This window comes from Tripterygium wilfordii, chromosome 7 (assembly GCF_013401445.1).
Source record: "Tripterygium wilfordii isolate XIE 37 chromosome 7, ASM1340144v1, whole genome shotgun sequence".
In the NCBI taxonomy this organism is placed as follows: domain Eukaryota; kingdom Viridiplantae; phylum Streptophyta; class Magnoliopsida; order Celastrales; family Celastraceae; genus Tripterygium; species Tripterygium wilfordii.
Genome location: NC_052238.1, coordinates 3,216,158 through 3,230,817, shown reverse-complemented (window position 1 = coordinate 3,230,817; position 14,660 = coordinate 3,216,158). Strand labels below are relative to the sequence as shown.

Here is a 14,660-nt window from a genome sequence, read left to right as displayed (position 1 = left end):
AATTCATTAACCTTGATAGTGGTAACAGAAGATGAACCTTTACAATCGGAGTTTCAAAATTTTACTTGGGTCTTTGTGATTCCAGCTCACATTTCTCAGCAATCAAAGTCAAAATTATTAGGGCAAATGCAATAAGAAGCAATTTACTGGGCCAACATTTTTGTTGGCCCGGTCCCACCTCTATTACACAAAAAGTCAAGTCAAACACGTATTCTAATACAGCCACATCAGCAAAACACAAATTTCTATACACTTTTTCTTCCCACACACTATCTCTTTCCACCCAACCCAACAACATTTCATTCCTCCATATTATCCACAACAAAACTACACCAAAATATTAAATATCAATACATCCACATCAGCAAAACACTTATCCCAATACAGCCATATAAGCAAAACACATTTTACAATACAGTCACATCAGCAAAAGACAACATCTTTGTTGGCCCAATACCACTTCACCATTGCATTTGCCCTTACTACTAGCATCTCGCTGCGCCGATGGCACAGCTCAATGCCCCGAAGAATATCACGCATTGAGGTTAGTCTCACTATTAACACTTGATTTTAGTTCATAACGGTAAATACTTGATTGCAAGTGAAACCATATATAGTCGGTCAAAAGAGTACAAAATCAAACCATTGTCAGAAACACTGCCACATTTAACCTCGCAATGCATCAAGGAAAAAAAGAGAGCTTCAATCTCACTTGAGCTTCCTTGCTTCCAATTCAGCTATGGTACTTGAGCCTCCTTGGTTCCTTCCTGAAATTCCAATCCATCGTTGCCAATCTCAAGTCAATATAAACTGATAAATAGATAACCAAAAGGTGACTTAAGTTCAAAATATTAAAGGTAAGATGTCTTAGCTTCATCTCACTTGAGCTTCCTTGGTTCCTTCGTGAAATTCCAATCCATCATTGTTAACCTGAAGTCATTATATACTGATAAATAGATAACCAAAATATCACATAAGTTCTTTATATTAAAGATACGATGTAAGACAATGTAACAATGATTTAATGTTGTACTTTAGCCATCTATGCATACTACACACATTAAAACTTCAAATTCAGCAAGGACAACAAAGGGACGCAACCAACACAATAACCAGAAAATGAAAAACAGACTATTTTCTTAAACAAATGCTTATTTTTCACTCGTTCCTTCTCTTTCCTTGAAAAAATCTATTATCTTCTCTTCCTTTGTTTTTGCCCTCACACTTCAATTTCTAGTTCAACCTCTATGTCTATCTGTTTTCTGTTTTGTTTCCTCTACTCCCTTTTCATCTTCTTCCATTTTTTCCTATTAAATCCCTCCCTTCCCCTCTCTCTCACTCCCCTCCCCTTCTTGTTCCTCAATGTTTTTCTTGTCCCTAAATTATTTTTTTTGTAATCTTCTCTTGTTGCTTATTTGCCTTTCCTTTTCTTTTTTTAATTGAACTAGTTGACAACCACGCGTTACGGCGGGACATCAGTAATTTTATCATTTTACAAATTTCCTGATTATAGCCTAAAAAGATATGAAACAGATAACGGAGAAGAAAGCCAAATCAGAAATTTTATGTCGTCAACTTCAAGTGATAAATCTCAACATGTTAGTTGAATGATGTTTGAGTAAAAAAATGGTAGAAAAACAGTAGACATTCATTTTTCAAAGATCAAGGTTGAAGAAAAACAGAGCTTGGACAAAGCTATCTCAACAGCCGGGCACCCGTGACAGAGAGCAAAACAATAGTATTATGACCTGAAATAGTGGACGAAAGAAGAAGACGAAGAGAACAAAGAGGGGTGGGTCTATATTGCCAATGATACTAAAATTAGTCAATTGATGAAAAATATGATGAAAAATATGATGCACCAATTAGACTACATGAGCCATCCAGACGCACAATGCCACTGAAGAACTAACTGACAGCTTATTATGATAAAAAAAAAAAAACTGCAAGGGCAAAATTGCAGAGGCCTCACTCATAATCAACTATTCAAAAAACTGCAGTTCAAAAAAAGGTAATCAGTCTCCTATGATAAGAAGATGCGAAAGGGATATAAAATTTCAAAGGTTTGGTGAACTTTTACAACATGTCAAAAATATGATTTACAAATTCCTCACGTTTTATCACACATCTGTATATCACAAATAAGCGAGCAGGAAAAAAAAATCTCAACTTTGAGTTGAGATTTCACCTCATGGATGAGGACTAATAAGTTCTTAGTAACATATGAAACTGGTCTAGAACAGAACCTCAAATGACATTGAGCATGGTCTGACGTTCCAAACGTCAAAATTTCTTGAAACCAGTTTTTCCTCATATTTAATATCCCACAAAGCCACGTCCCCGGTACCGGTTCCAACTGAAGAATCAATCAGCAAATGCTAAATGAGTAAATTCAAGATTTAAATACACAACAGTTATTTTAAAACATCATATTATGAGAACTTATATCATAATAGCATAAGTCACCTAGAAGAACAGTTTGCTGAATAGGATGAAAAACCATGCTCGTTGGAGATGACACCTCACTGAATACCCTGGTGAGCGTCTTGATGCTTGTTCATTGATGTACAATTTTCATGGAAAATGTCATTTTCTTTCTTATTCTTAGGAAATTTGTCATGATTTTATCAAAATTGACCGTTGGTGTTACCTAAAAAATTTGCAGGACAAAATTGAAAACAACCATAAGTGCACACAGTAATAGTAATCTTAATTTTGTGAAGTTTCAAAATGAGTTATACAGCCTAGCTCATCCATTTTCTTAAGAGGTCTTTCAAAAAATATTACAGTAGAAGCCTTGAGACCATCTGTAGCAGCGATGAACAGACAATAGGAGGTTAAGCAACCACTCATATAATTTATGGAGTGCTAGGGAACCAAGATTTAACTGTAGTCCCACCAAAAACTACAATGAAAAAACTAAGATCATACCCAAGTTTGTAGGACTTCCACAACCAACAAATCCTTTAGAAATTGCAGGGTCAGACACAGTAGATGGACTTGAATCCCAACTGGTTAAGGAAATAGGAACTGGCACTGCTCCTCAGGAACAGACATAGGATATGTACAATGTAGATGCTGCCAATCTAGGCTATAAAATTAGCAAGCTAAACTCAGTTCTCTCCATTTCAAGAACTGCAGAAATGCCTTCAAAGCTGATCAAGCAAAGCTAAAAAGGCAATTCACCCTTTTCTTTTTATGTTTTCCGGCGCAAAGGGGAATTTGATGGATAAGGAGAAGATAAAAAGTGTCACCTTTAGGACAGCTCAACCGAACAAAAGCTTGCGAAGCACCCTGATGAAGAAAGGAGGGAGGTGGCAAAGAGGAAAGATCCCTGTGATGAGAGAGAAAAATGGAAACGTAATGAAGTCGACCGATAGAAGAATAGAAGCACACAAAGATAGAAGACGCAGAGGAGATCGAACAAAACTAGCGAAAAAACCACACCTCCGAATAGAAGCCTGAGAAGCACCATGACGATGAACGAACCCTAATCGCTTGCTAAGGGAGGTGGCAAAGAGGGTAGATCCCTGCGATGAGAGACAAAAATGGAAAACGACTGAAAACAAAAGCCAAATTTATAACAAAACCAAATCATGACCTCAAAGAGAAATGGAAATATAACGAAACGAATTGTAAAATCATCACCTGAAAGCTCAGAGTTACGTCTCGGGTGGAAGATTGGCCGAGAAGCGATAGCCAAAAAAGACAGAGATGGGGAAAGAGAGGAGATCGCACCTGAAATCTACGAAACGACCCAGATACATGAATCTAAGATGAGGATAGATCTTTGTCCAAAGAAGCTTCGCGAGAAGCTTTGCAAAAAGGCAGATGCATGAATCTAAGATGGAGGATAGATTTTTGTCTTATTCATTCGCTGGCACAGCTGTACGAACCAAGGGAGATCGACGCAATAATCCAACGGTCAGGATGAAATGAGAGTGATAGTAATTCAATGGTCCATATGAAGATACATACATCCACACGCGAGAGCACAGAATTGAAACGTCTACTCGCCATAAAATCACGCCTAGGCTTACAATTTAATTTTAGAGATAGTAATAGATAGATTATAGTGAACACAAAAGAAAATATGCTAAGATTGACCAAAAGAAAGAGGACACGACAAAAACCAATAGCAAAAATAAACTGGCATTCGAGTATTTGGTTTTCAAAAAAAATAAAAACAAAATACAGGGAAAATTCCACGGTTAGAAATGTAGAAATAGAATAACCCAATTTTTTGGTGGAAGCTAATTGTACTCAATGGATTTTCATTGCATCCCAAAAAACACAAAATATCATAGTCTATAAAACACCTCGCGTGCCAATTTATTATCATTCCCTCCTTCACCTTCTCTTTCCTCTCCTCTCTGTTTTTTTTCCCATTTCCTCACCTCTCTCCCCCTCATCAAACAACGGTAAACACAGCTTCCAGCCCTTCCATTTCAATGCCGCCGTCCTTCCATTTCAAGCAAAAACATGCGGATGCTTTCTGGGAGAAAGAGGAACAGGCGCTTCGTCTTTTCCAACCATTGGAAGTTCTCCTTCAGACATTAGGAGTTCTAGTTATCTTAATCGAGGTGGAGTAGCTTTCGATGTCGTACCAGCCTCCCCAGATTCTATTCATTCAGCCGAACCAATTGCAGTACTCAGATCTGAGCGCATAGATCTCTCTCTGGGCCTATCTAATAGCTTCACTGGAAGTGATTTGATATCTTATGATGACATCTTTTATGGTAGAACATGAGAGGAGGATTTCCGCATCAGAAAGTTCTTAAAGAACTAAAGCGATCTGTACATAGCATCCAGACCTAGATTAGTAACAAAAGGAAGCAGAAAAGTGCTAATCCTATCAAAGCTGACCTTCTTGATAGTGCAAAGAGGTGTTTGACGAAATGTCGGAAGAGTGAGATATTGCATCATGGAATGCGTTGATAGCTAGGGCATATCCGATTTTTATGAAAAAACATTAAAAAAAAATGGTATTCAGACTAAGTTAAATTTTAATGGAGTTTTTAAATTTTGGGATGTGAATGGGAATTCATGGAGTGTAGCCCCCACCAATTTTTTTAGGTACGAACAAACTACACGACGTCGTGTATATCAAGAAGATTGAAGGGTATATTGAATGGAATTCGGCTGATCCATTAGTTTTTGGCGGCCCATTTAGCTGCTAATGGGCTAAACCATCTAGCTTTTCATTGGGAAATCAAAGTTGGTTGCAAACTAATGGGCCCCTACACTATATATTACATTTACACGGCCCAGCTAATTAAGAACTGCTTGTCCAATACCTGTTCTGTTCATGTGCCTGTACAAGTCTTTGTTCTCCCCGTCTTGTTTTGAATCAGCGGCGAGAGAGATCCGCTCGGTGTTTTGAGATCCAAAACCCTAACTCTAAAAATATCGATAAATCATGAGTCTGATCTCACACTCATCACCCTCCTCTTCAAGGAACTACAAGATCTGCTTGGTTTGCGATTCCGACTTTGGAACATCCATTTATGGTTATAAAGATGATTATGCTTATGATGTTTTCGTCATTGACATTGGTCCTTGCTCTGGTGGTCGACGACGTCGTCGTGGACCCAGATTCTTGTGCAATCCCTTGTTCCTAATTCCGAACGACTACCCAGCCTGTATGAGCTTCTTTGCCTTTGATCCGAGCATCTACTTTTTGGGAGGATTTCGTGTGGAAGAAGATGAACAATTGTCGAGGGATGTTTTTGTGTATGACACATCCTCCGGCGACTCCACCCTCAAGAAGTTGAGTTGCATGAATTACATCAAGGACGATCCTGTGATTATTGGTCCTATTAATGAAAAGTTCTATGTAATGAGTAGATGCTTGTCAAATCATGATTTTGAGCAGTTCGACCGGAAATTGGATTCTTGGGATCGCTCCTGTCAGCCCCCCTGTTCCTTCTCCGTCGTTCCAAGGTGATTGTAACGAATATGCCATTACTGCATACGCGGTTGGGAACAATGACCACGAAAGTCTCCTGTCGACCAAAGGCAGTATCCACTCCTATCATACCGATTCAGATGAATGGTTATTTTACGCCAACCGAAGCTTCTATTCCGTTTGTCCATGGTATACAGTAAGACAGTTGGATGTGCAGTGTCAATTGGTGGAGATCGCTAGTTAGGGTTTACCCACCGCTGGTGTGATCCCAATTTAGGGTTTGGTGATCGCCTTATGGAACTTGCTCACATCGCTACAACAGTAGTGAACATACTTGGCATGACTTCCATTGAGTGGCCAGAAAAAGAGGAATGCTATTTCCATCCTATATTCCTATGTCTTTGGATGATGGTGTAGTCTCCGTCGTTGTGTCTGGATATGATCAGAGAGTCCCTTTGTTACCTGATGATGATGATGATGAACCCATGCTACCCAGTACACACTATGTTTCAACAGGGCTTTTTGTAGACGGACCCAATTTCAATCCCCTGCATACCTGTCTGTACAAGGATAAGTACAACATGAAGCGGTGCAAGAGGAAAATCTCAGCTTCCTTCCCCTTGTAAGTAGACTCCTTGCTGCTGGTGTTTATTTTCTCATCCTATCAACGGAAAGAAATTTTTTAATTAGTAGCTAACTCACATGTTGCTTTCTCTTCGTTTAGTTTGTTTCCTTGGTGCTGGAAATCTTTCGTGTGTTGCTTCTTTTTATCACCCCAGCTTTTCTATCGTTCCCGCTGTTTTTCCCAATGAAGACAGCTAAGTTGCATACTCTCCTCTACTGTAAACCCCATACCGGAGCTATTTGATATACAGTATAAATTTGGATTCATATAAATAGACCCAAAATGCTTTAGACTATAAGCTTAATCTTGTGGTGGTTTTGCTGTCGGGAGTTTCTCATGTGCTCCAATATTCTGGGAATTCGTGGAGATGATTGGCCGAGAGTCTCTGTCGATTGGGCTGTTTTTCTCTACTGGGCCTGGATTAGGACTGGCTTTTGGGCCTTTTCTTCCGGTTATCCGGGTGCTTAGATGGGCTTGTTTTGTTTGTTTTTGGGGCCTTAACCTTTGATCTTGGTTGGCAATTTGGCATGAGACCAATGGTAAGAAAACAATGGTGTATTGCTACAAGAAGACAAAACATAAAACTTTAAAGCAAAGAAACTTAAAAAAAAGTTGCTACATAATTATGCAAACGTTAAGTTAAAATGCCAGTTCTTCACAACGCTAACAAAATCCAGCATCACAGACACCCCTTCCATCCCACAAGTTTCCACCCTTCCAAAAGCCCAGAGACAACGCTACCACCAAAAACAAAGGCAGAAGGGGACTTTTTAAGTACATAAATTAAGTAACAGTCTGTAAGTTCAAACCTCAAACAGTTCGAGCACGCAACAGGTAGTGCCAAAACGCATAACGGACGGAAATATAAACTTTACATGTCATTTACAGCTCAAAGGCCTCAGCAAAAGAACATGGAGCTGCACACATTATCACGCAATTTAGGCATTTGTGGAATTGCAGGAGCCCCAGCAGATGTCATCCCACCGTGGCTCGAGGAGGTCTCCGATGCATCTTCAAACTTTACAAATTGACCCATCTGTGTAGCTGCCAGGTGAGCATAGCACACCGGTGCAACTGCACACACAAACTGATTTGTCAGAATTCATTGATCCACCCAGTGTAAAATAAACAGAGCATACACAAGGACACTTGATGAAATCAGTGCAAGCTTTTCATGAAAATACACAAGAACAAAGAGTTCTAATTTACCTACAGAAACCGCTGTTGTGCTCCTCTGGTACCTGCAATCAACCACAGGTCTCAATCATAACACCAACACAGCTTGTAGCATACCATCAAAGCAAATAATTCATACAAATGAGTACTTACACATAGGATAGATTATGCACAAGTTCTTGCAACTCATCAGGTGAAAAACCAACCTCATCAAACAAAACTTGATAATGAGTCGGCCTTGTAGTTCCCTGTGCAGTATATGTGAACAAGACTCAGAACACATATAACCCAAACATGGAGCAATCACTAAAACAATGAACATCCGAAATCAAAGAACCTTTATTAGAATGTACAACAAAATATCACAAACTAGTTTAAGGCATTTTAGCAAATCTTGATGTCATTAGTTTAAAAGAGAATGTTCAAAATCAAAGGTAAAACCAGCGAAGATAACGAGCTTACATATAAATACCAATAAGCTAGATAATAAAATTGCACAAGACGGAAATAAAATCATTGAACTTTGAAGTAGACCATTTTAACTCACAGACACAGACCAGAAATAACGATAGGCGACAATCACCGGCAGCAATCAACTAAAACTAAAGTGTTATGTTGATACTCAATTACTCACAATCATTCCAGCATGCGCACAGAGATAAAAGTCATTGTTCCGAGGATGACATATTTTGCTGTCTATAATTGTCCCTGCAAAAGATTAACTTGCTGATAAATTTTTTGGAATTTACAAGTTACTGCAAAGAGTATTACTTTAATTATCACGTCCAACACTCCCATCATATACATCTCCACTAACCAGGAGGAACATTGTCAGGAGCCCCCTGTTGGAAAAACTTTGTATGATGATTTTTCTGTGCAACAATCACCACAAACTTAGGGCACCACTTCTCATCAAGAAACTTGCAAGCCTGTAAAATTCAACAGCAAATGATTATCTCATCCAAAAATAGTGGACAAGGTCAGACCTAGTATTGGGTGGTTTAGGGACAAACCTCAATTATCTGATCGAGTTCAATGTTCAGCACTTGAATGAATTGCGACTCGCTGACTCCATCCCTGAGAGCAATATAATGCATACAAAAATGTGAGGGCAAAATAGCATAGTGAACACCATTTCTACCATTTCTAGTACAAAAAAAAAGGTTTACATGACCAATCAGTATAGGTTTCTTTTTGCAGTTATCAAGCAAACAGCCATCAGGTCTCAGTGTAAACTAACATGGACATTACTTTGGTGACTCACCATCTCTATGGTCAGAGGATATACATACCTAAATATGATAATTTGTTCGGGTTTCCTTTTCCCAGAACTTGTGTAGAAGTCCAAAAGAAGCTCCCTAAAATTGGAAAATACATGCATTAAGAAAAGTCCATAAAACATAGCTAGAGTACACGCAGAACAATTCACCAATACTACTGTAAACCAAAAATCAGAAAGAAAAATAAAGAGCTATAAACCAAAAATAGAATCCTGATATAATGTAGGCCTAGAAAGTTGAAATCACCAGCTAATGAGTAAACATAGGAACTAGAAAGCATGGCAAAACCCTAATGAAAACCAATATAAAATAATACCGACAGTTAGAAAAGCTGTAACACAGGATCCCACCTAATAATCCCTTCGTCCTCTGTATCAGACACCTGCTTAAATAGCGAATCTATCATCTCAACTTTTGGTGACTGAGTTCGCACAGATGCCCTGTAGCGAGAAACCAAAGGCCAGTGCCGAGAGCCAACCACCTAAGATGTTTGATGAAAATAGTCAAAAATTTCAAGCACACCCAACGAAATTTTGCACCATATTGTGTATAAACTGAACTGTTGAATGGTCATTACAGATCAACCAAAGACAATTAGAAATGCCAAAGGGTCCTCTAGAATAAAAAAATTAGACAAAAACCAATTAGAAGCACATCGACCAAGAATCACAGATACAAGTTGACAAGACAAGCAAGATTACCGCAGCTATTGATGGAATATCAGATTGCCCTGGGGAGCCATGTGAAACATCCATCCCAAATATCATGGTAGGTATCTTAGAAACCCGAGGGATATTGGGAGAATGCTCAATTGTCAACAAAGAATTCAATCCACCGAGCTGCACATATGTAAGAAAATTACAAGGACAAGCAGCATTGAAAACCAAAAAACACAGGCCACGCTAATAAATCAGAAAATGAAACAAATCAAACAATGAAAGAAGTCCGGTACTCATCCTTATACGACTCACCTTGGCATTGATCTTCAGGAGAACATTTGAAAGATACTGATCATTGACCCTTGTAGGAGCAAGGCACTGAGTTACAACTCCAAATTCAGTAAGGTTTTTCTTTTTCCACGGACCTAGGGAATGAAGGATTTCAATTATCAGAGAGCCAAAATTACTAAACATGGACATTGAAAAACTATGTCAATTCTCTAAACCATAAATAGGGCAGTTCTTTCTCTCAGGTAACAGGCAGAGAAGAAATTGTGGAGCCCCAGGAAGCTTAGATTGCATCTCTTCGAACATTTTCTCCACTCTAACAACTGGTGGGGCACGCCTATACTGTGGGCTCTCTTCAAAGACATCAAATGGAGGCTCTATGCTCTAAGCACAAGAGAAAGGACTTTGTCAATATTCTAAATTTCTCATGTCGATGATAAACATAAGTTGGAAACACTTACAATCCCTTTCATTTCTGCACATTTGGTGAGATCCCGGACGAGGCCTCTTATATCACACCGTGCAGAAAAGTTGACAATTGCCCATCGTTCGATCTTTGTCGGCTCCACTAGTTTCTGCAAAATCATTGCAAGGTATAGTGAGATTGCTAAAGCAAAGTCGCAATCAGATTAGAAGAAAGGGAAGCACCTTATTGTTGAAATTCCATCTACCATTACGAGGAGAGAACTCCTCACCATTGCCAAATCTTAACTGTGGGAAAATAAATGAAATTAATTGGAGGCTTGAAAGAAATATCTGTAACAAATGCCATCAAAATAGTTCGTAGAAATACGAGCACGAAATGAAACAACTGAAATAAGAAAAGGGAATGACGTAGATAAAATAGACATATTACCCTTGGAGCTGGTAGCACGCGTCCTTCCACTTGGTTAAAGTTAGTACTGATGGATATGCCACACGAACGTAGCATAGGTTCAGTATCGTACTTGCTCGTTTTCAAAACCTGCAAGAACAACCATGATAGACAATCAACTCAAACATGCAACCAAAAATTTTGAACAAATAACTAAAGGATAGATGCCTACATTAGACAAAGCAGTCATCCTTTCTTGAGGCTTCTGTCTTGATTTCTCCACTAGCGAAGCCCTTTGAAGATTGGTCAGTGCTTTTGTGTAGCGTTGTAATGGTAACAATTCGCAAAGCTAGCAAGAGAGGAGAGGAGCGAAAATAAACATAGAAGTCAAGATTTCAACAAGAAATGCTAAACCAGTATAACAAAATATACACAAAATTGATTCATTCAACATCCATAAAGAGTCTACCAGGTTATACAAGTAATAGATTCACCTCAAGAGGAATGTAAGTCGGACGCTTTGGCTTTCCCACGTTAATGCACGGAACATCTCCAGAGTAGCGAAGTTCAATTTTGCGATAATTCACAAAATAGTCATAAACGGTCACTTCTGTGGTCTCAACTTCGCTATTCCCATCCTTTCCCTTCTGCTTCAAGGAAAACCTACAAGTAAACACCAAAATGATTCAGGAATGCAGTATCAAATAGACTATTGTACTAGTAGTAAGAAAACATAAAGAAACATGTTGGCAATTTCACAGCAGAAGACATACAATTGCTCTTTGCAAGGCTGTTCACTCAATCCGGTAATCTTGTACTCTTGATTTGAGGGATTAACCTTGATCCTCAAATTTTTTATCGTTCGTTTAGCCTGTTAACTCAATAAAAGACAACTTACTCATAAAAAAAAATTAAAAAAACGAGAAAAAAAAATCCAACAATAAGACACAAATATACATTACCTTGGCCCAATCAACAGAGAAGGGATCTCTCGCATTTTGGTGCTCAAGTAAGAAATCCACCAGAGGTCCAGGCTTTATAGTCATAGTGGTTGTTACATCTGAAGTAAAGCATGCAACCACGAGTCAAAAAAATGACCAAGTCAAAAAGAAAACAAATTAAAACAACAGATAATCATTACCAATATTCAAAGACAACCCTCCCTGAGTGGTTCTAAAGCTCGAATGAAATCCTCGACAACCTTGTACACCACCACCTATATTCTCAAAATTTCTTTCATCGTTATGAAAGAATGATTGGCGAACAAGAAGACATCCCCTGAATTGGAGTAGGAATAGTTACATATTAGATAACCAACCTTTATATGCAAAACATGAATGAATGCGGTGGTTTAAGATACTAAGCTTCACAGCTCGAAGAAGAAAGAGAAACAGACAGCCGTAAGTTCAACAATATGCTAAACTGTTCGTGCACCAAAGTAACTGATTCGTTATAAATGATTGAAATAGAAAATATAAAACCAAAAGTGAATCACCCACTGTTTGGCTGCATGCTGCCGCAAAATAATATCAAGCACTCTCAAAGCTTCTTGGGAGTTCTCTGATTCCTTTCCCCGCAATGCATTCGCAATAGCTTGCATAGGAATTTTCGCAGCAAAGCTAATTTCCACTTTGAATGTTTTGGACTGATATGAGCGTCGCAATCTTTTTCTATCACCCTCATTTGGACTTCCATTTCCATCAGGGCTACGATTTCCATTGCTTCTGCATGAAGATAACTATTTGTCAAACCCGATAATATCGAACAATAACTGTGCAAGGCAACAAGAGTCTCCATGTTTACCTGTTAGATGAATCATCCAGAACAATTGTGAACTCCAGCTTGTTGCGTGGAAGGGGGCCATCAGTAAACAAACTCTTCTCCCCGTCATATGCAAAGTTCTTTCCAGCCAGCTCAGAATTGTACGTCTCATGCACCCTATCAATAATTCTTCGACCAGCACCCTTACCTTCCAGTGGTCGGCCATCCTCATATGAAACAGAAACCTATCAAAACGTAATATTTGCATAAATTTGATGCCCAAAACAATACCACATGAAAGAAATAAATTTACAAGTTGGAGAACTTACACTATAATGGAAGAAGTGGCCCTCAACATTAGTAACATTAACTTTAAAGTGATTAGTAAGCAACACTATCTTTTGGCCCTTAGTTCCAAGGCCACGCCTAGCCATTGGACCCCGCATAACCTTTTTCTTTAAGGGTTCCTGTTCCACTTGCTCTGGAACAACATTTGGTGGAATGGGTGGCGGAGGTGGCAAACCTTCCCCTGCCCCATTTCCATCTGGCGAGTGGGAATCCATCTATAAGCAGAAACAAAAGGGGTCAGAATAACTGAAAAATAATCAAGCTGTGAAACTGTGAGATTAAATGCAATTATATGAGTCACTGTGATCCACCAATCACAAACAGCCAACAGGACGAAGATTGCATACAGCCATGCACAAACCGCAGAAAGCCAAAAGCTGAAAAGCCTAATCCAGTTTGAAATCAAACAATTAATTGGATAAATGCAACCCATAATACCTTGACACCGTTTAGAAAGTAACTTTCGAGAAAACACACATAAAGATAAACTAAACAGGCCAAAAAATGAATTTCAAACAATCAAAGCCATTAGAACCACAAACCACAATCATAACATTAATTGAAGGTAAAAACTACCAGATATCAAAGAAATCTCTCCAAATGAGCAAAATTACAGCAGCACTTCCAACACAGATACAACCAGTAAGAAAATGTACAAAGATCATATAAGGAAAAAGTCACGACAAAAACCAATAGGAAATATTTGACTTTCAAAAAATCTAGACAACATAAAGGGAATATACTGCAGTTAAAAATTGTAGAAATAAAAAAGGAACAACAGATATACTTTAAAATGTAATGTTGCATGCGCTGTACAACTATGAAGAATATGATAATATTCACCAATTTAGTTTTGGAAAAGAAACAAGAGTCGAACATTTATGAACCGTTCTTGGAAACAGAAATGGAGAAACCAGATGACTGAGCACAGATCTTACTACAAACCAATAAATACTTAAAACAAACCAAAAACAGAACAGCATTCTCCAGATTGAAACTTAAACAACGGCAAAAAACAGAAAAACCACCACAAACAACACTACTTCCACAATTTCAACAATAAAAACACAAACACTGAAGAAAATTAGGACACAAGCTTCAACTTTGAAGCAAAATGCACCTGAAAGCTCCAAAGTAAAACCCTAGAAACGCAGAAGCTTTGCCTGCCCTCTCTTTCAAACTCAAAATAGAAGCCCTCTGTTGGCAGTAATCTTACCGTACTCGTCTCACCGTTTTAAAGGAGAGTCTACTGCTGCAGTGACTCTATCCTGTGTTGCAGATATAACGACATTCCAAGTACGACTTAATCATAACCGTCGGATTCCCAACCAACGTCATGATTCGTCCGGTTTGATCATTGATATCGTATGATGGCGATGATATCCCTCCATAACCGAACCGACCGCACGCACTAGAGCCCATGGGATATGTAGTTAAGTGACGCGCCTCGCTTGCCTCGTGTCCTCGTTTTTCTTATCGTTGTTTCGTAAATGACTTTGTTGTCCTTTTAATTTTGCTGTTATTTACTTACTTTTGCACGGGTATGGGGGTAAAACGGGTAAAATAGAGAAATGCATTGGGTTCGGTTACAAGATGTGGGGGCCACGCTTGCTTGATTACAGCGTCAGGGGATTAGAATTTAGAAGCGCACTAGAGTTTGGTTGGGTAAAAGGCTAGCAGTTGGTGGCCTTAATGGGCTCACAGACCCAGACCCATTTTTGGGCCTTGATAATAGACCCCCAATCCATACCCAATTGTGGATCTTAATAAAGCCCGTCAGGGCAAATGCAATGGTGAAGTG

At 38.8% G+C, this 14,660-nt stretch overlaps 1 protein-coding gene and 1 long non-coding RNA gene across 6 annotated transcripts; both read right to left on the bottom strand.

The window, feature by feature from the left end:
* Window positions 1-557: 557 nt before the first annotated feature.
* On the bottom strand, window positions 558-5,069 carry LOC120001686. 4 transcript variants are annotated; one of them, XR_005469022.1, is made up of 6 exons: window positions 4,867-5,069; window positions 3,649-4,795; window positions 3,448-3,530; window positions 2,467-3,334; window positions 2,247-2,356; window positions 558-930 (listed from the first exon to the last, which is right to left on the bottom strand). It is a non-coding gene; the product is annotated as an uncharacterized LOC120001686 (long non-coding RNA). The 4 variants fall into 4 exon arrangements; XR_005469025.1 differs by lacking the exon at window positions 4,867-5,069 and having other exon boundaries at window positions 2,467-2,552; window positions 2,932-3,334; window positions 3,649-3,841; XR_005469024.1 differs by lacking the exon at window positions 4,867-5,069 and having other exon boundaries at window positions 2,467-3,091; window positions 3,255-3,334; window positions 3,649-3,841.
* Window positions 5,070-7,118: 2,049 nt separating this feature from the next.
* On the bottom strand, window positions 7,119-14,128 carry LOC120001680 (protein argonaute 4-like). Of its 2 annotated transcripts, XM_038850101.1 has the most exons (24): window positions 13,980-14,128; window positions 12,841-13,074; window positions 12,554-12,756; window positions 12,250-12,474; window positions 11,892-12,028; window positions 11,713-11,810; window positions 11,524-11,621; window positions 11,245-11,413; window positions 10,983-11,099; window positions 10,793-10,900; window positions 10,585-10,647; window positions 10,398-10,511; window positions 10,155-10,320; window positions 9,961-10,073; window positions 9,691-9,828; window positions 9,340-9,470; window positions 9,002-9,067; window positions 8,723-8,786; window positions 8,527-8,638; window positions 8,344-8,417; window positions 7,863-7,957; window positions 7,743-7,774; window positions 7,427-7,607; window positions 7,119-7,395 (listed from the first exon to the last, which is right to left on the bottom strand). In XM_038850101.1, exons 2-23 carry the CDS (start codon window positions 13,072-13,074, stop codon window positions 7,432-7,434), a joined length of 2,733 nt encoding a protein of 910 aa, XP_038706029.1. In that variant the 5' UTR covers window positions 13,980-14,128; the 3' UTR covers window positions 7,119-7,395; window positions 7,427-7,431. The 2 variants fall into 2 exon arrangements, with proteins under 2 accessions (XP_038706029.1, XP_038706028.1); XM_038850100.1 differs by having other exon boundaries at window positions 7,135-7,607.
* Window positions 14,129-14,660: the final 532 nt, after the last annotated feature.